Here is a 25,234-nt window from a genome sequence, read left to right as displayed (position 1 = left end):
TAACATGGACTTGCCTATGCATTTCATTCATTTACATGCCGTTTGGCTATGAGTGTATGTCTAAGGCCATGAACCCTTTTCTTTTGGTCAATGGGCAGACCCTGAAGATTTCTTTACCAGTCACCATCCACCCTTTTGCATATATTCATCTTGGTTACATGTTATCTTTCACATTCCGATCTGTTTTCTTGCCCCAGGTTGTGCCATCCCACCCTTTTTGTGCCTCTGTATCTTATCTTGTTCCTTGCTGTAGCTGGTTCACAGCAGACTTAATTGCTGCTTTTTCTAGAAAAAATCGTTACCACAATGAAAGTGATTATTTAATATAGACAATCTTTTTTTTATATATTTCACAGCACTTCTATTATATGGTTAAAACTACTTGCCTAAGCTTCTGCAAGGTTATTTTAATACATCATTTTGCCTTGTGACCAGCAGCCTTGCTGGGACACAAATTAAAGCCTTATTCCAGCTGCAGATTCAGTGCTCCCCAACAGTCCAATTGATGGCCACCCTAACAGGAGGCTCTGCACAAGCCCCCAACTTCTCCCTGCTCCCCCAGCCCCGCCCCCCCATGGGGCCAAAGTAATGGCCTAAAATGGTGTGCAGCACCATGTGCAGTCACTTAAGTTCCTAAAAAAATATAGTTTGATTACTGCGCAAGATTTCAATATGCTTCTACAGCTGAAGTAAGGCAGTTTTTGTTTAAAGTCAACACAAGTTTCCCTCCCTTTATGCTGTACATGCATTCATAGAAAATGGCACACAACTCGAATTTGCATAAAGGGAACCCACTTTACAATGCAACAAATAGGGATATGTTCCAAGACCTCAACTGTATTGACCCCCAGACCCATTTCTACCACTTTTACAAGACAATTTTGTTGCTTACCAACAGCAGATAATACACACAAGCACAGGGTGGTGGTGAATGTTACCATAATGGGGATGGCAACTACAGAAACACATCACAGACAACAAGCGAGATGCACAGATCTGCACAGAAGACTATATTCTGGTGTGCATCACCCCCACAATGCACCGCACAAAGCAGCTGACTGCAGGCTTCCACCACACAGATTGCATAAGAGTGAATTTACCTTGCATATAACCAATTCTTGGTATAAGGCTCATTGCATATGAGCGAATTCACACATGCAAAAACTGCATAAAGTGAGGGAAACTTGTAATAGGGGCACTGATAAAAATTATTTTGGCAGATACCAATGGCTGATTATTAGGGAAGAGGCATAGGGGAAGGCAGATTGAGGCCCCCACAGCAAGGGAGTGAGGCTGGGGCAAGCACTACCCAGGTGAGGCAGTGTTGTCAAAGCCACAGGCAACTTGTCCACAGGTGTGGGGGGTTGGCAGTTTCCTGCCCTGTGCACACCCCCAGGGGAGGTATGGTGGGGCATGTGCCCCTCCAGATTTGTGCACAGGGCAAAGTTGGGCTGGGCTGCCCACTGCGGGCTCAGGGCCAGGGGCTGTGCTAGTATCTTCCTGGCGGAGTGCTGGGGCAGGCAAGGGTGGGGTGGGGCAGGGTGGGTAACAGCAGCACTGAGATGGAGGGCTATGGTGAATTTTGTTGCAGCTATAAGCCCACCTCATAACTCCTGTGAAGCACAGCCTCCCCCACCCCTCCCAGGAAAGAACCAGGACAGCCCCTGGTCCCAAGTCCACAGTGGGCAGCCTGCTCTCACCCCACACACAAGTTCAGGGGGGCACATGCTCCCCATGCCTCCCTGGGGGTGTGCGCAGCAGCAGGGAGCCACCCCCCTGGATAAGCTGCCTGTAGCTTCGCCCTGCTTGCCCCAACTGGGTAGCACCTGCACTGTCCTGGCCCCACTCCCTCTCTCACCATGGTGGCCTTGATCTGCCTCATCCATTGCCCCTTCCCCCCCACAGACGTACTGGCCAGATGCTGCTCTCCAAGGTGCTGGGCTGCAGTCCTGACCACATGCATGCTGAGGCTCCGCAGCATTTATTGGTGACATCATCAGCTATGCCAGCCAAAAAAAGGCCAATTGCCAATAATTTCAACTTTTCTTTTATTGCTGCCAATCTGGTATGGACCAATATATCAGTGCACCTCTAGTTAATAACCCTCAAAAGTCTATGTATGAATCATGCTTTTTCTCAGAAAAAGAAAGTGAAGTAAAACTGAAGACGACTTCACAACTTTAAAACAATCTTTTATTTGAAGATATCTGAAACTTATTTACTTGATGAATGAAGACCTTTCCCAGGTAAATCCTTGACTGAGAGTCACTTACTTTTTTGCCCGTTTGTGCTCCAAGAGCAATACTACAAGCCTGTTACGAAATAACTTTATATTCTTTGCAAAGGACTTGTTAAAAAAGTCACGTAGCCTCTCTCGCAAAGCTGTTAATGAGGGCAGATGATAGCAGTTTGGTATGTTTATCAATGTGTGAAAGAACTCTTGCCACAGCTCTGCATTAGGAACCCTGAAGAGGAGAAACAAGCACTTAATTAAGTCAGCTCAATACACATGTGTACTCTTCCTCTTGCAATGGCTTTCCTCCAATAATGCATTTTATTAAGTCATACTTAGTCAGCAGGTACAAGTGTCTTGCTATGGTACACAAATACGTAGCTGTATTCCCTTCCAGCCTCCCCACCCAGAAGCAGCATGATGTTTTCTTAACTGGCCAGTGTCATTTTATTTCTCTAAATATTTCCCACTCAAATATCTGTAGACCTTGCCTGAAAGCAGCACAATACAATTTCACTAAACAACATGTCAAACAAGCCAGTCAAACTTCTTGACTACCATACTCTCTTGTTGTCAGTTTTCAGGAAAGTAAGGACAAGTCAAATCCATAGCTGACAAAAGCAGTGGATGCTGGTTTTATTACACCAAGGTCAATACATGCTGCAGCAGTTAACCTGCCATAAACCCACTGTGCTTAAACCCGGAATCATATTTTTTAAAATTGTTAGGGGAATATCTGCAAGCAAAAGCAAAACAAACTTACAGAACAGAGGCAGGAAAAAACTGGCCCACCAGGCCATTCTATCCAGCCTGTGGAGCCCCTAAAATATTTAGAAAATAAATATTTACCTGCTCCTGGCTGCCTGTCAAAGATGACAAGAGCCAGGGGCAGTTGGCACCAAGGCCACCTCAGCTCTGCCCCACCCCCAGCCCTGGTTTTCACTGCTTCCCTGCGTGCCTGCTCCAGCACCATGTGGCCCCGGGCTGCAACGCCAGACTGTGGAGCATGGCTCCACACTGGGACCCCAGAGGCAGGAGCAGTAGGGGTGTGTGTGTGTGTGTGTGTGTGTGTGTGTGTGTGTGTGTGTGTGTGTGTGTGTGTGTGTGTGTGTGTGTGTGTGTGTGTGTGTGTGTGTGTGTGTGTGTGTGTGTGTGTGTGTGTGAGAGAGAGAGTGTGCAATGAGCAATAGAGAGAGAGTTCATAAGGCAAATCCCACAAACACACCCCACCATACACACAGACCCTCCCACCCACTCACAACCCAACCACCCTTCCTCCCACACATCCCCCCACAAACCCCATACCCACCCACATGCTCCCTCACCCCACTCCCATACATCTGTCCCCTGCATGCATGCCCCACATACCCACAGCCCCCAAACCTATACCTACCCCCCATCACAATATACAAGAGTAAGACTTCATTTTAAGCTATTGTGCAATCACTTCTACGTACACTACACAAACACATGTAAATCAGGACAAAAACATTTTTTAAAAATCAAATTAATGAATGCTGTATATGTTTGATTTTTAGAATATAATCTGGTATTTTTCCGGTTCTGAGATGGCAAACCCCTTGCTGAAAGGAGTATTCCCGGGGCAAGGGGAGGGACTTCTAGTGGCAAAGGTCAGGGATTAAGGGGCAGGACATCCCATCCCAAGATGGTGACCAGGGGGCAGGGCACCCATCAGGGGGTGGGGCTCCCCTTGTGGCCCATGACAACTTGCCAAAACTCGGTAAGCAGCCCTCTGCCCAAAATAATTGCCCGACCCTGTTACAGAAGCTCCCACAGAATTGTGCGGGGGGAGGGTGACAGGTAGCCAGGAGCAGATAAATATTAATTTTTCTAAACTTTTTTAGGGGCCCTGCAGGCCAGATAGAATGGTCTGGCAGGCTGGATCCAGCCCACAGGCTGTATTTTGCCCACCTCTGTGAACGAGCCTCTCTCCAATTGGCAAATCCATAGATTTAGAAGGCTTTACAAAGACTCTCCACTAGTCCCCACAATGAAACCAACCTTCTGAAGACTCCTTCAGTTTTCCAGACCCCTCCTTCTTCTCTCACTTTCATGTAGGTGCCAAAGAGCATGCAATAAACTGTTCCAGCAATTCCAAAGTAGTCAGTCTGCAGGGAGAGAGATGTCTACTGTAAAGAGTTCAGATTAAAGATTTGATCCTGCTAAAAGGCTAATCTGAAAAATTCCTATACAAATTCTTTGTGAAAGCATTTTCTTGTTACCGTATGACTTGGACAAATTATGTGAACAAAGGTTCTCTCCAGGGCTTCTTAAAATATTCTGAGGCACTAAATGATCACATTGATCAAGCCTGAGTTTAAATTCTGCACTCCTCAAAGATTTAGACTCTATTCCACCAATTAGATATGCAAGTGGACTTAAGTACCTAAGTGCTATTCTGTTCCATGCTGCTAGAAAAATTTAGGGGCAGCAGGATGTGCCATGGGCAGGCGGTACGAAGCAGGCACATGGTGGTCCAGGTCAGGGCTGTGAGCATGGGTTCCTGCTGATCTGCTTCCGCCGGGGTAAGTCCAGAGCAGGCATGAGGCAGGGATGAGGCTGCACGCTGTTGGCAGTGGTGGGGATGTGCCACAGAGTATGCGGGCTCTGAGCTGTTGCGGGGTGGGTGCTGACCGGCTCAGGAGGGTGCAGGGAGGGGGCTCCCATGCACACCCCACGATACCCACAAGCCCTCCCCCACACACACATATCACACCCTACAAAAACTGCACCCACTCATCCAGTTCCACAAACCCCACACCCCTCCCAACATGCAGCCCCTCACACATAACCACACCCCTCTGGGAGGAGCCCTGCTCACTATTACATACCCAACCGCCCCCCACAAACCCCATACCCACCCACACATCCCCACAAACACTCCCCTACCCACATATATTCTCATACCCTAAATACACACACATCCACACACATATCCACAGCCCCCCACAAACCCTATACCCACCCACCCTATATTCACCCCCCCCCGCAATATACAAGTTTAATTTTGAGCTATTATGCAATCACTTCTATATATGCAATGCAAATGCACACAAATCTGGACAGTCTTTTTTTTTTTTTTTTAATAAAATTAAAATACGTTATTGTCAGTTTGATTTTTAGTATATCATTTGGGGATTTTTCTGGTTCCAAGATGGCAAACCCTCATTCCCAAAAGGAGTACTGCCAGGACAAGGGGAGGGACTTGCAGTGGCAAAGGTCATGGGTTAGGGGAGCAGGACTTCAGCTCCCAAGATGGTGAATGGGGGGTGGGGCACTCGTTAAGGGGTGGGGCTATCCTTGTGGCCCTTGACAGCTCATCAAAACTCATTAAGCAGTCTTCCAGCCAAAATAATTGCCTGCCCCTGGCACAGACAGACAGTCTCATACCTGGTAGTTCCATGGTTTCTGTGTCAGCATTTCAACACACTGAAATCCAGATGTTTCACATTTGCCTGTAAAGGCAGTTCCTTCTGGAAACAGTGTCATGTCTATGCTTTGACCCATATCAATGAGTGTCAGACCATGAGAGAGACCATCTATATCACAGGTGTCATTGTCCAAAAATCTGCAGTTAAGCAAGAAAACAATTGCCACCATAAGTATCAAGTTCGATGCAATGGCATTAGTAGTATTAGTATTAAAAAGGAAATGCTTGCCTTTCTCCAAGTACAAAGTTATCAGGTTTAATGTCACCATGAATTATTCCACAGTTGTGGAGCTCTTCCACCATGTAAATAATTTTTATGGCAAAATAGAATACAAGTGCTTGAGGCATCACTTTTTCAGGAAGTTTTTTGTAAATATTTACAGTATTCTGTAAACAAAAATAAGAATGGAGAAAGAGAATGTCAACCACATGAAAAGACAACTTCCTATAACATGAACTGTAGTCCTATGTTTGCAAAACAAAGTATTAGCTATTAAATTTGCAATAAAATTTTGTAAAACAGACAGAAGGAACAGATTTATGTGTACTCTAATGTATATTATTTCAGGAAGTAAAATTACACTTCCTTAGATCATAAGCTCTAGTACACTTACCAGTAAAGTTCCATAATTGTAGAGTTCACCAACCAAAATACTTCCATTTTGAAAGAAGTGGCCAGAGTAAAAGTGAATGTATAGATGGCGTACGCTCGAATGAAGCCTCTCTCTCAGCTGAGTTGCTATATAGAACTCCCAAGGGTTTGCAGGTTTCTGCACCTGTAACCAAAAACAGATCAACTGAAGTGAGAAATGCACTGAATAATATTACTGAAAAATAAAGTAAGATCATTCCCTACAATTAATGACCTATTTGGGTATTTTCTTCTTTTCCATTGTTCTTGACCTATTATAACACTTGTCAAGGATTAACTATTTCCATTCTGAAAGCTGAACATAATGTTCTTGAAAGTGTTCTCCAGCTAATTAAAGCACAACAATATACCTATAAACCCATATTATTTTAAAATAAAATGTCTCTTGCAGGTACACACATGCACATACATAGGAATACACCGTTTACTTAAGAGCAAAATGGTGTAACAAGGAACAGTAGGAGCCAACCAATACAGAACTGAAAACCCTTTTTATTTCCATATCAGCTATTAAAACCAGTGATGATGCTCAAGTGAATCTATACTAACGTATTTTCTTAAATACATAAAGATGACTATCAGATTAAAATACTATATTTAAAGAGAACAAATATTTTTGTTTAATCATTTTTGCGCATTATCTTCCAAAAGACCAGAAAAAACACATTCTTGCCACAAACTAGGGATCTCAATCTGTTTACATATGCCACACAAAATCGAGTTGATTTTCTTAATGTTTTTAGATACATTCATAGGGACACCATCACCAGATATTAGTGGGCTTTTCAGTCTCGCAGAGAAGGCATAAGAATGACCAGGAGCATCTTATTTCTAAATTCGGTTTTATCTGGCTTTGAAGAGTCCATCTAATTATAAGTCTCAATTTACTGGCCAAATTACTGCAGGACTTCAGTAAAACAAGCATGTAAAAGGTCTTAGATAAAACACTTAGGACTACAGTCACTTACCTTTAATATTACTTTTTGATTATTTCTAGGGTTATTTGCATCCAGGACCGAAGCCTGATAGATATATGCAAAAGCCCCCTCTCCCAGTAAGCAATCCACATAGAATGCGTTAGAACCTTTGGAGGATTATGTAAATGAGATAAAACAGATTAAGTTTCATTTTCAAATTTTTCTACACAAAAGCTTTCTAATCACAATAAACTGGACAGTTACATTAAGACTGGAGAATATAAAATTATTGCTTTAGTGTATAAATTCCTTTACCAAAAAATCAGTCCCCTACCCTACCTAGTAAGAATAAGAGTTTGAGAGTTCTGTGGAACTTCCTATGGTTTCAGCCAAAATAAAAAGTATTTTCAAGTAGTACTCTGTAAAACTAAAAAGATTCCAAGGAGCATCCCCTGAAAGGTAAAAACTAGCACCTAGGGCTGTCAATAGCAGTTAATACAATTAATGCACATGATTAATGTGTTAATTCATTTGCATTCATTTTTTTAACGCGTTAATTGTGCACAGTGTTTTGGAGCCTGCACCCAGACTCCGCTCTACCACAGTCACTGCTGCCTCCAGGCTACCCAATGGGGCACTGGTGACAGCGCAGAGGAACACAGGGCAGCCCAGGTGCAGGCTCCAGGCTGCTGCAGCAGGGGAAAAGCAGGGTGGCAGGGAAAGAAGGGTGCACATAGACACAGACAAAGATGAGCACCTGCAGCCTGCACGTGGCCAGGAATGCAGCCTGGCAGCATGTAAAACACCATCCAGCATTGGGCCCTGGGGCTGGGATGGGTCATGGGATAGAGCTGTGGGTGGCTCATCCAGGGAGCTGGGGGGAGTATAGCTTCTACTACTGTGCACACCCCTGGGGGAGGCACAGTGGGCACATGCCTCTGGGATTTGTGGACAGGGCGTAGGTGAGGTGGGGCTTTCTGTGTCCTACTGCCTTTACCCTGGGAGCTGCATGCTGGCACAGGCAACCCACCTCCACCCTGTGCGCAAATCCAGGGGTGCACACTGCCCCCCACACCTTCACAAATTCCCACACATACCCCATACCCCCCATCCATACAAAATACCTGCATAATCTTGCATAATTTGAGTTTTTCTGAACATAATTTTGAGTTTTTAGCTGCATGATTAGAATTGTCATTAATTACAACTACGTTTTTTAATTGTTCAACTAATTGCGATAACATTTTTAAATTGTTTGACAGCCCTACTAGCACCTAAGCCATCCTACTACTCTACAATTACTGTTGAAAACAGTGTCTGTTAAGTGGGACTTCTATCTGTTTGAAACAAAGCTTTTAAACTTCCATGTCAAGTCTTTTACTGGTTTTTATTTTCCACTAGGAATGGCAGATACCCACCAGAATATAATAATTTTTAAAGTGGATCAAATTTTTAAAATATGGGTGGTGGTGGTGGTGGGGTTGTTTAAAGAATCTGGGAGCCATTTTTGAATGTTTTGTTAAACACATTCAGAAGACTAAGATTGTACATATTAAATTTTATATATAAATTGATTCTCAGACAAAGTACAATGAATACTTTAAAGCAAAAAAGCTTTAGAAAGTCCTTACCCAAGCCAATTTCGTTCTTCAGTTTGATGGTTGGCAGGTTTAATTTCCATTCAAAAGTATTGGAGTAGGTACTCAGCGGTTTAGACAGCCCCAATAAGAGTTTGCAAATTAAGCCCTCGTCCCATGGGTTCTCAACAATGGCTTTATGAAAGAAAAAATTTGTGAACTGAATACAAAATGTAGTTTTAAAAAGAGGAATTAATCTTTTAGCTTAGAGAAATCTCAGTGACATTATCTACCTTGGTTTCTTACTTGGTCTTAACTTGGATTATTAAAGATTTAACTTTGTAGGGTTTAAGGGTCGGGGGTCCAAAAGAAGGAATAAACAGGTGTTACCAGTTGAAAATACAAGCATTGCTAAAGCCAGGTGACTGGATTGGATCCAGCAGAGAAAATCTTCAGGCTCCTATGAAATCTGTGGAACTGGGGGTTCTCAGCCCCACACAAGATGCATGGGATGTGCATTCTCATACCCCCTTACACGTGTTGGGTAACTATTCCAAGCAACAATTATCTTAGAGAAAGTACAAGACAGTTGCTTGTTGGCACATTTCATTCCAGTGTGAATGAGCAAACATTGCTAAGTACATCATAAAGCCTCAATCTCAGTTTTGACAAAAGAAAGATACTGGTCATATGTAGTACCTGGAGTTTTAACATTCTGGTGTGGTCTGTTCTCTGCACATATAGTAGTCTGCTGAGCACTGAATGACTCTTCATGGACCCTCTCCTGAACTGGGCTACATGGTTAATGCACAAAACATTAAGTTAGAGTAGTTCTAATGCATTGGCCTTCTCCAGACCCCAAAGAGATACAAGTATTGAGTAACAAAAATGTTGTCCCAATGTCAATAATTTATTATTGGTATTTTGATTGATATGAACATCTCAAGACATTTGTTAGGGTTCCTTTTTTTACTTTTAGATGATACATTTTTATGGTCATAGCACAAGTGCACTACAAACTGCTTATGATTCAAGAAAAACTGTTCGGAGTGAAACGAGTATCTGCATACACCAACTGCTGAACCACAGAATTAGTTCTTTGCTGAACAGTTGTAAATGGGGTTTCTGGAATACAGCAGAAGTCCCACCTATCAAGATGGACATCATTCCGAAGAGCAAATCTGTAAGCAATCAAGGATAGCATATCTTTACTGTAAGAGAATAAAACTAGGGCTTTATTTTCCTGTATGATGCTTCCGTAATATCCATTGGGTTATTCTGTGTAGCAGCTCTCCACTTAGCTCAGGAGATCACCTAGTCCAAAACTACTGTCTAAGCCACCCCAGACAAGTGTTTGCTTAGCCTCTTAAAAGCTTCAGGGACAATCCTCACCCAAAACTACCAGAGGCATAATGCCTAAAGCACCAAAGGCACCCTTTAACTTGCCACAGGAAAAGTGGGAGGCCAAAGAAGACAAAGGCACTGTCAACATCCTGCCTTAACAAAAACAGGAGGTAGTTTGTTACAAAACCGCCCATGAGATCCGAGGAGGAAGCCCATGCAACCCTCCACTAGAAAGAAAAGCAACCCCTGCCATAGCCCGTGCCAATCTGACAGGTAAAATTCCTTCTTGATCCCAACTGTGGTGGTTGGTCTGTCCCTAAGCCAAGGAGCAAGATGCTTTAGCCAGGAACCTCTGGGGGTTTTTTTTTTTTATGTCCCAGCAGGAGAGTCAACACACCAGTCCAAATCCCCAGCCTTGGCAGTGAGAAACACTCAACGCTCCTGTGGAAAGTGAAAAAAAGACCCAGACACCAGTAGCATCAGGAGGGGAAAAAAATTCTTTCTGGTTTAATATGGGAGTGTCTACATGTGGACTTCAATGCACATTAGTTTATTTTAATGTGCATTAAAGCATCACAAAAAAGTGCTTGTTAGCTAATGTGCATTAAAATAGGCTAACGCGCATTTTCTAGTACTTCACAATGGAAGTACAATAGGTAATGAGCATTACCTAAAGTGCATTAATGAACATGTAGACATGCCCTGTGATGACCAGAACAAGCTCATAAGCATGGGATAACAACATGCTTTCCACTCTGTACTTCAGCCTAAGAACCTAAACAACTCCAGGCATCACATCCAGCTGGAGAACCAGTACTCTTTTTTTTTTCCTGTCATACCATGCCCTCCACTAACTTCACAGCCCCTTTAAAACATTTTTTTTTATAACTAGCCAATTATGGAGTGCTGCTTCATTCTCCTGCTGCTGAGCAGTTTTCTATTTCTACCTGCTTTGGGCTGCAGAGCTCTTCTCAGTTTGAGCAATCCAGTGGGAGGATCTTTCTGGGGGAAAGGGCACGTGTTGGGGTAGTAGGGAAATATGGACTTTCCAACTGTTGCTTTTCATAATATGCTCTAACCTCTGCTAATCCTAAATCATCACTGAACAATTCGTATCCAACTTCCTCTTGAAACCCCCCCCAATGGAGGAAATTCTCCTACCTCCCTGGGTGATCTATTCCCAGTGCATCACTGCCCTAGCAGTAAGGAACTTTCCCTCATATCCCATCTAAACTTACTTTGCTGCCTCAATACACTTTTAGAATTCCAGTGGGGGCTAAATTAACATCTAAAAGCCAGAAATAAAAATTAAGGCACATAACACCTCTTCAGTGCAATCTTATTTCTGTCTTTCAGCAATACAGCATCATTACACACATTAGCATTTTACATTTAGAGATGTAACTGAACATTTGGTCCTATACAAGGCTTTCTTCCCAATGTATCTTTGTCAAGGAAAAGAAAAATAAGTTATATATGAATAATATAAAGATGTGTTATCCATATACACTTCCTTCTTATGCATATGTGCTATTGCACTAGATCTCAGAGGCTTTTTGCCTTAGTATTACTGCTGGATTGCACTGAGTAAACCACTTCTTGGGCCTCACACAGAAGGAATTAAGGGCACCATGCTTTTTCGGCACCAAGTTCCACAGCTGCAGAGGCTTAAGTTGTGTGTGGCCCCCTCTACACATTACATTCATGCCACAATTAACATGCTAATCATGGCACAAATAAGGTTACTACATATGCCCCAAACTTTAGATGCTATAAAACGGGGAACAAACCATAAAAAATATTCCACATACTATTAAGAACATTTTAATGGCTCATTAATATGGTGACTTAAATTCAAATGTGTGGCTAGTGATCAACCAAAGTTGCAGCGAGCGAAAGGGATTTTTGTGGGCTACTCACAGCCAGCCTGCCCTTCGCCACTGATTAGCATAGAGGGTTATCCATCATGCGACCCTGCAATGGGCAGCCCTTTCAGCCAATCAGCAGTGAGGGGCGGGGGGGGGGGGGGGGGTGGTGAGAAGGGGCAGCAATTGCCATCTTGGCAGCTTCCCTTACTGCCAGTGGGCTGCAAGGCCATGAGGACCACTGGGGAGTCAGCATTTTAATTTAGTACAATTTTTTTTTTAATTTTGCAGGTTTCGCTGATAATTCCCATTTCACAGTTTCTGCAAAATCATGAATTAAGTAGGTCCCTACCAATAATTAGCTGATTGGCAGTCCCTTGTTGGGTGGAGCAACGGGTCCTTCCACTGGAGCTTTAAACCCTGTGCTGAGAAACACTTGGTGGGCAGCTGTGCATGGGAGAACGGAGGCTGGTGGTGGAGGGAAACTGAAGCTTACCCATACAAGGCTACCCAGCCACTGTTGCATAGCATGGGGAGGTCACTGCTCCCTCATTCTGGGACTTTAAACCCCATACCAGGCAGCTCAGTGCAGAGAAGCAGAAGCTCCTGCTACATTAGGCTGCCAGGCCAGAGCTGCCAAGCATGGGGTTTAAAGTTCCTGGCAGAAGCCTCTGATCCCACCCTGCTGGGGACTTTGAACCCCGTCCCAAGCAGCTGTGGCTGGCTGGGTCCAGGACTGCACCAGGGTCTACAACTGGCCCCAGCACAGTCTCCACCAGGCCAACAAAATCAGCTGATTCTCAGCTTGGCAGTCCACATTGGAGCCAGTTCCAGGCCCTGATGCAGTTACTGGACCCAGCCAACAATTAGCTGTTTGTCAGCCCCACAGGACCACACTGGGGCTGACTCTAGACCCCAGCATAGTCCTCAGCCAAGCCAACAATCAGCCAATTGTCAGACAACCATCTTTCAACTTGCTGGTACAGAGGGAGCTCAGAACCATAAACCCAGGCTTCCCTGGCACTGGCAAGTACGGCACAATTGGGAATTGATTTCTGGTCCCGAAATCACGTGCAAGTATGGCATGGCAGGAGGTGTGATTTTTGGGATTAGGGATCAGATTCCATCATGCCTTTAAAGTGGCCCATGACTCCAAGGAAGAGGGAAAGAAGGGCAGGACATGGATATGCATGTGTAAATCACATCCAAAACTCCAGTTCTGGGAAAGAACTCTTCTCCTGCAAGCGTTTGAGGATGTATATGGATACTCTGACAACTCCAAAGCAGCTCCCATACACCTGGAGGCAGGTCTTTGAGTCCTCCAAGGCCAGTACTGCCCAACTGGCATTCCCTATAACTCCTGACACTGTTGCTAAGGTCTCCAGGCTGCACCCACCCCTCCACCCCCCTTTCAGGTGGCCTCCTCCTAGAAAGCAATTATGGAAACATTGCATAGGGAAGCCTTGGAAATTGCCTGAGGTCTGGTAGAAAAAGCTCTTGAGTATTTGAGTTCTACCTCAGCAGTCTCATTTACAGCCTACCACACATTCAGATATCCCACTGGACAATATTCTGACCCCTCACTATGGAGACCTTCTGAAAGGCTTAGTCCTGTGTAAGTAAAAGGACAAGGCTGTTTTCACATTAAGTGCATGTAATAATGTCTCAGCTCTGGAGTATGATTTTCAAAGAAAGCCTGGAAGGCTGATCTGTGACACTGAGATACAATCCAGCAATCACTTGAGTAGGTACTTGATGTCGGTCTTCTAGGAAACTATGTCTAGACAGAAGGCAGTCTGTAAAGAGATCTGCAGTCAGGGCTTGGCTATCATCCACCCTTCTTGCCAAATTAACTGCCACTAGGAGAGTCAGCCTCACAGAAAGGTAGAACAATCAGCACAATACCATGGGTCCAAAATAATACCAGCAGAGACACAGGAACTACGTTTTTAATGGCACCGTAGATTCTTTTTCTAAAAGGAAGACTTGGTAAGTCCCCTGGAGTAGTATCAAGGTAGCTGCGTGAAGGGGTTAAAAGAGGTCTATTTCTGGACAACCTTAGCCTGAAAAATCACCTGGAGAACCAAGTCCTTTACCTCCCACTTGTAGTATAGAGACAGTCTGCTTTAGTGTTCTGGAGGTTAGAAGAGTTTAGCACCAACAGGCAACCTTTGTGGCAAATTGCCACTATTCTTTGCCTCTAGTCCAGTGGTGTGTCTGGCCCCAGGCACCAGTACTAGGCCCTGTGCCTCAATCTAGTGTGTAGAGGCCAGGACTTCCCACAGGTCTGGAAATCTGGCAGTGGGGGACTGGTGGTACTACTCCCCTGCTGACAAATTTTTGGACCCATGAGGAGACCTGAGAGACGGATGACAGCATCAAAAGCTGGATCTGGTCCATGGGCCAAATGTTGAGCATCCCCATTCCAGCCCACAAAAGCTTCATCTCCTGTGGCACCAGGCACTGTGCTCCTGGTGGTCATTGACACAAAAGTCAGGTGTGACCTATTGCCAGGGATCCAGGTTTTCCGTTTCCCACAGATTTTACCTTTTGACCAGAGGCAAATGTGGATTTCTTGTTTTACAAGACAAACCTGCAGATTTTGCCATGAGCTCCCTGCAGGCTGGCAGAATTCCAGCCCACAGGGAGTTGGGAGGGAGTGGGAGGAGGGCAGTCAGGCAGGGGGCGCGATGTGCATGGTCATGCATATGGCCCCAGGCAGCCTGCAGAGCAACTTCAGCAGGTAAGTGCAGGGGGGAGGGGGATTGAGGCCCCTGTAGGGAGGGAGCTGGGCAGGGCTGAGGCTGCTATCCAGTCAGGTGAGCCTTGGGGCCCAGGGTTGCAATGCACAGCTGCAGGGCCACAGTGGGGAGCAGGACAGAGTTGTGGGTGGCTCATCTGGGAGAGGGGAAGGAGGGCTGGCTCCCTGCTGCCACACACACTCCTGGGGGGTAGGGGGGACCCACACCCCCCCAGATCTGTACCTGGGGCAGGCGCAGGCTGTGAGTTCCCACCCTGCTTCCCTCCCTCAGGGCCTCCAGAGCCCAGTGGGCATGACCTGATGAGGCTGGGGACAGTGGGGCAACGTGGGAATCTCCTTGTCGCTGCTTGCCCCCCTGCTGCCCTGGTGACGTGCCTTCTGCACCTGCTGCTGCTTTGAGGGGTGCAGCCCTGCACCGCTGCCCTCACTGCATAGGAGGCACATCGCTGAGGCAGCGGGGGGAGAGGCCTGGGGAGGAGGGGGAGTGGGGCACGAGATGCAGCAAGGAGACCCCTGTGCGGCTCCGCTGCTGCCTGCTGTGTCAGGTCATGCCCACTAAGCTCTGGAGGCCCCAGGGGAGGGAAGCAGAAAACAGCGGCTAGCAGCTTCTCCACACGGCTCTGCTGTTCCCTGCCACGCTGCTTCCCTCCCTCGGAGGCTCCAGAGCCCAGTGCACATGACCCAGTGCTGCAGGCAGCAGTGGAGCTGCACGGGAATCTCCTCACCACTGCTCCCCTCCCCCACTGCCCCAGCATGTGAGGCCAGTGGCGAAGGGCTGCACCCCTTGAAGCAACAGCAGGCACACAAGGTGTTTGCCAGGGCAGCGAGGGTGGTGAGCAGCAGCAAAGAGCCCCGCTGTGGCCCTGCTGTCCTGGGTCGCACCACCTGGGCTTCAGAAGCCCTGGGGGAGGGAAGCAGGGCAGGACCTCAAGCCTGAAACCTGTGCTTACCCTGGGTATAGATGGGGGCGGGGGGGTACCCCCCCTGCCCTGGGGAGTGCATGTGGCAGCTAGGCGCTAGCCTGCCCAAGCCCACAGCAGGGGGCTATGAACCCAGGTCTGTAGCCCTGGCAGCTGGGGGCGCCCTCCGGCAGGGCTGGGGGAGAAGGGGCTGTGGGTGAGAGACAAGAGGCACCAGCAAGGCTGTGGCCGGGGGGGGAGGGGGGGGCTCCTGACTTACAGGATCAATCACTAGGATAAAAGCTCCCAGCTCTGCTAAAGTGTTATTCACATTCTTAAACTGTGAAACCTCAAAATTTGGATGTCATACTGTACCTTAAGTTACTGGTTTTTGATGCCTGCATATGTAGTTCCTCAGAACAATCCAAAGCTATCTTCCCACCATCATGCAATGCATTTTCTGAAATACATATTTATGGCAAATTTGTTCCATAAACCAGACAAAGTGAAAAACCCATGCAAAGTGACTGCAACAGGAATGTGAGCTTGTACCTCTTTTGAGCAGCTGTGTGTACTAGTCAATAAACCATACAGTATTGCTGTAGACTGGAGCAAACTTACCTGGTCCTGCTGGCCGCATGAGTGTTAGCAGGGGGCAATCAATGGGCCAGATAGGGCCCATAAGCTCCCCTCCTCTCTCTTGTATGCTGGATCTACCACACAACAGCAGATCCTGGACTAGCCAGACTGCGTACCACACTATACCTGGTGCCTGTTCCAGAGTCCTTACTACAATATGACATCCTCCACCGCTGGCTAGTCAAGGACTGCACTGCACATGATGCCTGCTCCAGTCAATCTGGGAACCACGCTGCACTTGATGCCTGTGGGTACCACGCAAGTCCCAGACTGGCTGAAGTGGGCACCATGTGCACTGCATGTCCTGGATCAGGACAAGCATGAGGCACAGATCCCACAGCAGCTGGAATGAGTGCTTTATGTCTCAGGCTGGATCCAGCCTGTGGCTTGCATCTTTGGCACCCCTATGGTAGATATAAACAAACCAGTGATGGTAAGTTTAGCTCAGTAGCTGTGAGCAGGCTGCCAGTGGTGTGTAAGAATCATAGTAGAAGGATCAAGTGCTAAGAGATTTGGGAGGATGAGGTAAGAGTTTTGTTTACCAGAGACAGCATTTGAAAGGCAGGTATGCAGGAAGCCCAAAGATGCTCACAGAAGAAACCACAAAAAGAGTGATTTAGAGCTTAAATACCCACTTTGCAGGCTCCTTTGGAAGTTGCACAAAACAAGAGCTCTGATGGCATGACTCATTGCTTTCATGTCTAAACTGTCTTGTCTAAATTATAAATCGTTCAGGAACTTTGGCACTGTGGACTCATGCTCCCTGCTCTTCCACTAAAACAATTAACACTGTAATACTGTTACACTTGTGTACATAAACGTATACTTCACAAACTTGATGGTAGGTTGTCTTAACATGGGACCAGTGATGCAGTAGTGAATTAGACATGGCATACTAAGCATACACCATTTTCTAAAGCAGTTTATTTACCTTTGTCCTCAACGTTTTGCCATGAATATGTTGGGACATGGTTAAATGGAGTTGAAGCAAGCTGGGCAGCATGTGCAAAGTCTGTTGTGTTATTTGGACTAAGTGCCAATGTTTTATTGCTATCCGGTACAGCCCATCCTGTGGAGTCGTCCATCAAGAACTCTGTTGTCCGAGTGCCCTCCTACACAAGAGAGGGTGAAAAAAACAACAACAAAGCAACATTCCTCAGGTAGTTAAAATAAATCTGCAAGGCTCACTCTTCATGCAGAAGTTTCCCATACTTTTGTAGTTAATCCTGAAGCAGCAATGTTTTTAACAAATAATCACAAATGGAAACGCTGGTCTGTTCTGACATCCTTTAGACAGAAATAAAGCCTCCCATTGCTAGAGAAGCCACCATGACAACATCTGAAAACTCTTGAATCCTGCCTAATTCCCAAGCTTACCTATATAGACAAAGGCAAAAAAGCAACCTTAGTGAGGCTCTACAGCCACCACTTAACTACATCAGTCACGGAAGCACTGTTGGACTTATCCATACAGAAAGCAACCTGAGAGCTCTGCATATGGCTGACCATCCTCAGAGGTAGCCATCATCAGTGTTAACAGAAGTTATAGCCAACAGCTTCAAAATTTAATCCTTATGAATTTTGTGGGACGGAATGGAGAGGAAAACCAGGAATAGCAGACCAGAATTCCTGTGTAGTGATTTGAGCTAGTTAGTATAGAATATAATAATGAATGACAATTGCTTTGTAAAACTATAGTCTGTATGTGTAGGTGAATGAGTGTGATGAGCGTAGAGCGAATGGAAAGATATTGAAAGAACAATGTGCAGACGAACAAATAGTCCAATAAATGAAACTACTTCCATGATCCCCTAATATTTGTTAAAATTAGCTTGTACTTACTTTTAATGGTGCAGCACATGCAGTTGAGAGACGTTTTCCAAGGGCTCCGACCTCTGCAGTCTTGTTTTTATGCTGTGGGACACTAATAGAAATTGCTTTTTAAAAATAATTTTTAGTAGAACCTTCACAAGAAACCAGAATGGAGAATTACAGACTAATTGCATTGAAAGTTAAGAATCAGAGATGCTTATAATGGTCTCAATAGATATAATAATAATTCTAATAAAAATCTGTCCCTAGTCACCAGGGAAGCCATGCAATTATGAGTCACTACGATTATACTCAACTTGGTTTCAGCTATACCACAGAGCAGTTAGAACAGAATGCCAAAAACACCCACAACCTTGACTTGTTGGCGTGCCAGGTGCTGACGGCGGTGAAACCCACGAGAAGCCCAAGCCTTATTGTGGCAGTACAGCACCGGCTCCTTCCCTGCCATCTGCCTCAAGGTGCACATGCCAAGCAAAATGCCTTCCATGCTCTGGCGCCCATGCCAGGGTTGCCTACCCCTGAGTTGGAACTTCCCATAGATCACAATTCCTGTAAGAGTCCTAACCTGCAAAGATTAAAACCCCCTGTGATGGCGCCAACAGCCATCATAGCACAACACTAACCTGACAGACAACCCCTAAGAAAGGCATTTCCATTTGTGACTAGCTTCTTACCGGCTGTTCTCTTTTTCAGGCTCATCTTCAAAGATGGAAAATGCAGGTGTAACAGGTGCAAAATCATTAGCTCTCATGCTTCTACAAGTCTCTGAAAGTCAAAGAGAAGTCAATGCTGTTTTGACTTTACCTAAACAGAACACATCCTACTGCAAGTAATTTTAGCTACTCCAACAGCAACTAGCCTGTGTCTATTCCCTACATGAAGTGTGTAGGATTATCTTATCAACTGTAGGAGTAATATACCCTTTAAATATTATATAGATATGCTTTGTGGGTCAGTTTAGTTAAAATGAGTTCTAATGCGAATGCAAAGGAAAGCATACAGGCAATGGAAAAAATGGCAAATCATCAAGCAAGTGTACCAGGAAATAGCAAGAACAGGGACAAAATCAGGAAGGCAAAAGATAAAGAGTAAGTTGGCAAGGGAGGTTAAAGAGAACAAGAAGAGGTTATACAAGTATGTTGGTGAGAAAAGAAGGAGCAAAGAAGCTTTGGGTCTACTGTGAAACAGTCAGGGGAAATGAGAGGTAGAGGGCAGGGCTACTCAACAGCTACTTTGTTCAGTCTTCACAAAAATTAAGCTGCAGTCAGACACCCTGTAAGGATTGTCTGGATAAGGAGGGGGCCAAGCTGAGTGAAGAGATTACAAAATATACGGTCAGACCTTTTGTGGGGTCTGAATGAATTCAAGTCAGTAGAGCCTGATGAACTTCACTCCAGGATACTGAAGGAACTAGCACAGATCTCAGAGCCCTTGGCAATGATCTTCATGAAGTTATGGAGACAGGTCAAGTCCCAGAGGACTGGAAAAGCACCAGCATAGTGCCCCTCTTTACAAAAATCAAAAAGGAGGACCCAGGGAACTACAGACAAGTTAGCCTCACCTCAATACCTGTAAAGTTACTGGAGGATATCATAAGAAAGGCCGTTTGTATGCATCTGGGAGGAGAAAAAGCTGATCACAAGCAGCCAGGCTGGATTCGCTAACAACAAATTGTGTCAAACAAACTTGATCTCCCTCTTTGACTAAGTAAATACTTGGGCAGATGAAGGGAATACTGTGGATATAGTGTATTTGGACTTCAGCAAGGCTTTTGACAAGATCCCACATGCCTTCTCATAAACAAAATTGGAGAAATGTGGGCTAGATAAAACTACTATAAAGTGGATGGATAACTGGTTCAATAGCAACACATAAGAGATAATTAATAATAGATCCATGTCAGAATGTCAGGTTTGGAGTGGAGTGTCCCAGGAGCCTGTCCTGGCCCAGTGCTTTTCAACATGTTTATTAATTATCTGGATGCTGGCATAGAAAGCTTCTCAAGCACATTTGGAGATGAAATGAAAATGGAAAGGATTGTGAACACGCTGGAGGATGGGAGTGCAATTCAGAAAGATCCTGAAAGATTGGAAAGCTCAGCTGAAGGTAACTGAATGAAGATCACTTCTGAGAAATGCAAGGTGCTACACCTTGGGAAGAACAATCAAAAATAAAATTCAAAACAGGTAACAATTGGATGGATGGAAAAGAATCTACGAGTCTTGGTAGATCACAGACTCAATGTGAATGCAGTTTTGGGATGCATCAACAGAAACTTTAGGTGAAAGATACATGAGGTGATAATGCTTCTATTCAACACTAATTATTCACAGAGACATAGATTGTAAGGCCAGAAGAGACTTCGGAAGATCATTGGGTGCAGCAAGTCTCCTCTTGGTCTTCTCTTCTCCAGATTAAATAAGTCCAGTTCATAGATTCATAGATTTTAAGGGGCTGGAAGGGACCTTGAAAGATCATCAGGTCCAGCCCCCTGAACCAGGCAGGAAAGACCAGTGGATCAGGTGACCCTAGCAAGATGACTATCCAGTCTCCTCTTGAAGATTTCCAGGGTAGGCAATTGTACCACTTCTGGAGGGAGCTTATTCCAGTCTGGACACCCTAACTGTGAAGAAGTTTTTCCTAATGTTGAGCCTGAAATGGTCTTCCAGGAATTTGTGGCCATTACTTCTGGCTCTCCCCAAGGGTGCCCTGGTGAACAGCTGTTCACCAAGCCCCTGATGTGGCTGTAAACTGCTACCAAGTCCCCTTTCAGCCTTTTCTTTTTCAGGCTGAAGAGTCCCAGGTCCCTCAGCCTTTCCTCATATGGCCTGCTGTGTAAACCTCTAGTCATACAGGTGGCTCTTCTCTGGACTCTCTCAAGTTGCACCACGCCCTTGTTAAAGTGCGGCACCCAGAACCGGATGCAGTACTGCAGTTGGGGTCTCACTAGTGCCGATTAGAATGGGAGAATCATTTCCTTCATTTTGTTGGAGATGCATTGATTGATGCATGCCAGAGTATTATTTGCTCTGCTGACAACAGAGTCGCACTGCCAGCTCATATTCATGCTGTGGTGTATTATTACCCCCAGGTTTCTTTCATTCATAGTGCTGGTCAGGTTGGCATTGCCAAGCCTGTAGGTGTGCAGGGGATTGTTTATCTCCAGGTGGAGCACTTTACATTTCTCAACGTTGAACTTCATCTGGTTCTGATTCATCCAACTTGCCATCCTGCCTAGATCTGCCTGTATCTATAGCCTCTTTAAGAGTGACTACGCTTCCCCATAACTTGGTGTCACCTGCAAACTTGGCCAGTGAGCTCTTCACCCCCACATCCAAATCACTGATGAAGATGTTGAAAAGTACAGGACCAAGCACCGACCCCTGTGGGACAGTGCTGCCCAAGTCTCGCCAAGAAAACAGTTCCATTCATTAGGACTCTCTGGGTCCTACCCCACAGACAGCTTTGTACCCACCTAACTGTCTCGCAGTTAAGCCCACTATCTTCCAATTTTCTTGCGAGATCATGGCATACCAGATCAAAGGCTTTTAGGAAGTCAAGGTATACAACACCCACCACTTCTCCCTTATCCAGGTGGCGAGTTACCTGATCGTAAAAGGAGATGAGATTGGTAAGACAAGACCTATCTGTGACAAAGCCATGTCGGCCATCATTCAGAATCCTACCTTCTGCAAGCCTGTTGCACATAGACTCCTTAATGTTTTTTCTAGATTTTCTCTGGGATAGAAGTTAGGCTAATTGGCCTACAGTTACCTGGGTCCTCCCTCTTCCCCTTCTTGAAGATGGGCACAACATAGGCCCTCTTCCAGTCCTCAGGGACCTCTCTGGAGCACCACAAGTTTTGGAAGTTTCTTCAGGGGCTCCGCAGTGACATCAGCCAGCTCCTTCAGCACCCTTGGATGGAGTTTACCTGGTTCTACTGACTTATATATGTCTAAATTCCTTTAATTGATCACACAGCAGTTCTGTGGGAACAGTAGGAAGGCAGTCATTTCTGCCCTGCTAATTCTGCACCCAATGTGGCATGATTTTCCCCATGCCGCGGTGAAACACAGAGGCAAAGCAATTATTCAGAATTATCCTGAGTGTTGGTAACCAGCTGCCCTGAATTGTTGAGCAGTGTGGCCCCACATTCCCATTTGCTTTCCTCTTGTTCCCTATGTACCTAAAGAAGGACTTTTTCTTGTCCTTGATTTCCATCGCTAATCTAAGTTAGTTGCTGCCTTAGCCTTTCTGCTTTGTTCCCTACAATTGCAGGCATTTGGTGTATAGTTTTCCTTGGGGCCTGTCCCCAGCTTCCATTGTTTGTACACCTCTTTCTTCTTTGTAAGGAGGACTGTCCTTTCCCTGTTTAGTCAAGAGGGCTTCCCAGCCCCTCTGCTGCCCTTTTTCTGCATGGAAATGGACTTTCTTTGTGTTTTGAGGATCATGTCCTTAAGAAGCAACCACTCTTCATGCACATCTTTTGCCTTTGGTCCCTGGTCCCACAGCACGTGCCCTACGAGTGACCTGAACTTGTTGCAATTTGCATTTTTAAAGTCCAAGACTTGAACCCTGCTATCCAATTTGTCTGCCTTGTGATGGACAGTGAACGCGATGGTTTCATGGTCACTGTCACCCAGGCTACCCTGTGTTTTTAAGTCAGTGACCAGGTCATCTCCTTCGGCCAGGACCAAGTCTAAAAGAGTGTTAGGTCTCACCCAGAGTGCTGCATGCAGTTTTGGGCTCCATATTCCAAAAAGGATGGGAAGAAGTTGGAGAGGATCCAGACATGGATGACAAAGTTCTTGGAAAGTAAGTCATATGAGGGGAGGCTGAAGGAGCTAGGCATGTTCAGCTTGCATAAAAGGCCTTTAAAGAGGATACATGATAGCAGTCTTCAAATACTTGAAGAACTGCTATAAAAAGAAAGAACACTTTTTCTCTCTTTCTGTGGAGAGTAGGATATGGACCCTTGGCTTGAAGTTGCAGCAAAATAGTTTTAGATTGGTTGCGAGGAAAAACTTCACTGTTAGATCAGTGAGGCAGTGGAATAGGCTACTTAGGGAAGTAGTGGACTCTGCATCACTGGAAGTGTTTAAGAAGAGGTTGCAGAGCCACTGGTAGGAGATGATCTAGGCATAGCTATGTCTGTGTTCTACTATGGGTATTTCCCATGCTTCTGGCCTTTGCTGGTTGCACCCTACCCCTTTCTGCTACATATGTCAGCGTTTTTAAGCCTTCCTCAGTGGCATTGGGTACTGGCTGCAGCCAAGGTTTGGGATTTTGACTGTGTGTCTATGCTCCTGCTGGGACTTAAACCCAGAGGTTTATGGGTAAAGGCTTTTGCCCCTCTGCTCAGGATCATACTGATCACGACATTCGGAGCTGGGAAGAAATTTTACCCCATGGTCAGATTAGCATGGACTATGGGGGGTTTTGCTTTCCTCTAGCAGGGAGTGTGGCTCTCTACCCAGGACCTTTTGAACATATATTCACAATTAAATAGAACTATTAACTATCAAACAGAAGCAGGATGTTGGCTGTCATGGTTCTCCTGCCTTACCTGTAGCAGTTTAGGGTGTTGTCTTGTGCTGTATCAGGTTTGACGGTAGTTTTATAAAGAGTTTAGATTATAAATTTATATAGGGTGGTTTGGATAGGGATCATCCTGCCTCAGGCAGAGGGTTGGACTAGATGATCTCTAATGCTCATTTCCAGTTCTACTGTTCTGCGATGTGATTTTATGATGATGATGATGATTCCCTTCCCACCCCCAGAGGAACTCATTACAGATTTGACACTGCCACCCACTAGAGCAGGGGTGGGCAAAATATGGCCCGTGAGCTGGATCCAGCCAGCCAAGCCATTCTAACCAGCCCGGGGGGACCATAAAAAATTTTGAAAATGAATATTTATCTGCCCCTAGCTCCTGTCAAATATGACAGAAGACAGAGGCAGTGGGACCCAGGGGAAGCACCAGCAGGCTCCCGCAACAGCAGGGCCCGCTTGGCTGGGCCCCCCCAAGCTGGAAGCCCCTGTCTAGTAGGGGCTTCTGGCCTGGGACTGTGGGGCTGTTCATGCCTGAACTGGCACAGGAAATTCAGGTATGGGTGGGTGGGCAAGGGAAGATTATGTGGATCACCCCAGTCCTTGAGGCCAGGTGGGAAGGTAGTAGTGGGGTAGTGGAGGGGAGTGGCATGGGGGGGCCACTGCCAGTGGAGTCCAGAGCAGGGGTGTAGGCTGGATGGGGTCTGTGGAGGTGGGCTGGGCTGGGCTGCACCAGCAGGGAGAAGGGAGGGCTCACCTGGCTCTATAGACCTCCTGCCAGCCGGAACTCCACGCTCCTGCCACCCTGCTCTGGGCCCCACTGCCCCAGGGACGCTGGCGCAGCCCCCGTGCTCCTGCCCAGCTGCTGCTTGCTCCTGCATGCCTGCTCATTCCCAGTGCCCCTGCCGCACAGTACAGGTAGGGATAAGTGCACAGCCCCAACCCGTGTGCCCTGCACTTGCCTATGGGGGCTGAGCTGCAGTGGCGGGGATGGTGCTCAGCATGGGAGAAAAGTGCCTCGTCCCGCCTCACTTCCTGCTGCAGCCAGCCAGAGCCCACACAAGGCTGTCCTGCCTCTCCGCCTCACCATTGGAGAGTAAGCACAGGCAGCCCCACATAGGATCCAAGAGGTTGCAGCACGGGGCAGTGGCCACGAGGAGGGGGAGTGGCAGCTTTCCCCCCCCGCACTGAGCACCATTTTGTTCCTCGCCGCCACTGCTACACAGGCCCCACACCAGCTTTAAGTTGCCCATTGGGGCTGAGCTGCAGCAGCAGCAGCTGGACACAAACTGGAGGAACGCGGCACCCCTGCTCATTGCTGGTGGGCAATGTTTGCTGCTGCTTTCTTCCTGGAGCTTGCACTGTGCTAGACTGCGGTGCAGCTGCTTCACCACCACCTCTGAGTTGCCCTGTGGCTGGTCCACGTGGCCACTGCTGCTGCACCGAACAGCATGGGACCCAGGTAGCAGCAGTGGCAAGGAACTAACTGGTGCTCAACGCGGCGGAAAAGCGG

General features: G+C 46.2%; 1 protein-coding gene across 1 annotated transcript in view; it reads right to left on the bottom strand.

Annotated features, from left to right (window-relative positions):
* Positions 1-2,171: 2,171 nt before the first annotated feature.
* Positions 2,172-25,234, bottom strand: part of BUB1 (BUB1 mitotic checkpoint serine/threonine kinase) — a 60,226-nt gene continuing 37,163 nt past the window's right edge. The window contains exons 14-25 of the mRNA XM_090053293.1: positions 18,846-18,936; positions 18,181-18,262; positions 17,270-17,450; positions 16,075-16,159; positions 9,530-9,624; positions 8,885-9,025; positions 7,305-7,420; positions 6,299-6,460; positions 5,914-6,071; positions 5,645-5,822; positions 4,256-4,362; positions 2,172-2,465 (exon numbers count right to left, since the gene is read on the bottom strand). Coding sequence (XP_089909419.1) covers positions 2,270-2,465; positions 4,256-4,362; positions 5,645-5,822; positions 5,914-6,071; positions 6,299-6,460; positions 7,305-7,420; positions 8,885-9,025; positions 9,530-9,624; positions 16,075-16,159; positions 17,270-17,450; positions 18,181-18,262; positions 18,846-18,936 — 1,592 coding nt within the window. The 3' untranslated portion in view covers positions 2,172-2,269. The remainder of the gene's footprint in view (positions 2,466-4,255; positions 4,363-5,644; positions 5,823-5,913; positions 6,072-6,298; positions 6,461-7,304; positions 7,421-8,884; positions 9,026-9,529; positions 9,625-16,074; positions 16,160-17,269; positions 17,451-18,180; positions 18,263-18,845; positions 18,937-25,234) is intronic.

This window comes from Crocodylus siamensis, chromosome 1 (assembly GCF_052110815.1).
Source record: "Crocodylus siamensis isolate JL-2025a chromosome 1, ASM5211081v1, whole genome shotgun sequence".
Lineage (NCBI taxonomy): Eukaryota > Metazoa > Chordata > Crocodylia > Crocodylidae > Crocodylus > Crocodylus siamensis.
The sequence above is the reverse complement of the archived record's forward strand: the minus strand, read 5'-3'. Positions and strand labels throughout refer to the sequence as shown.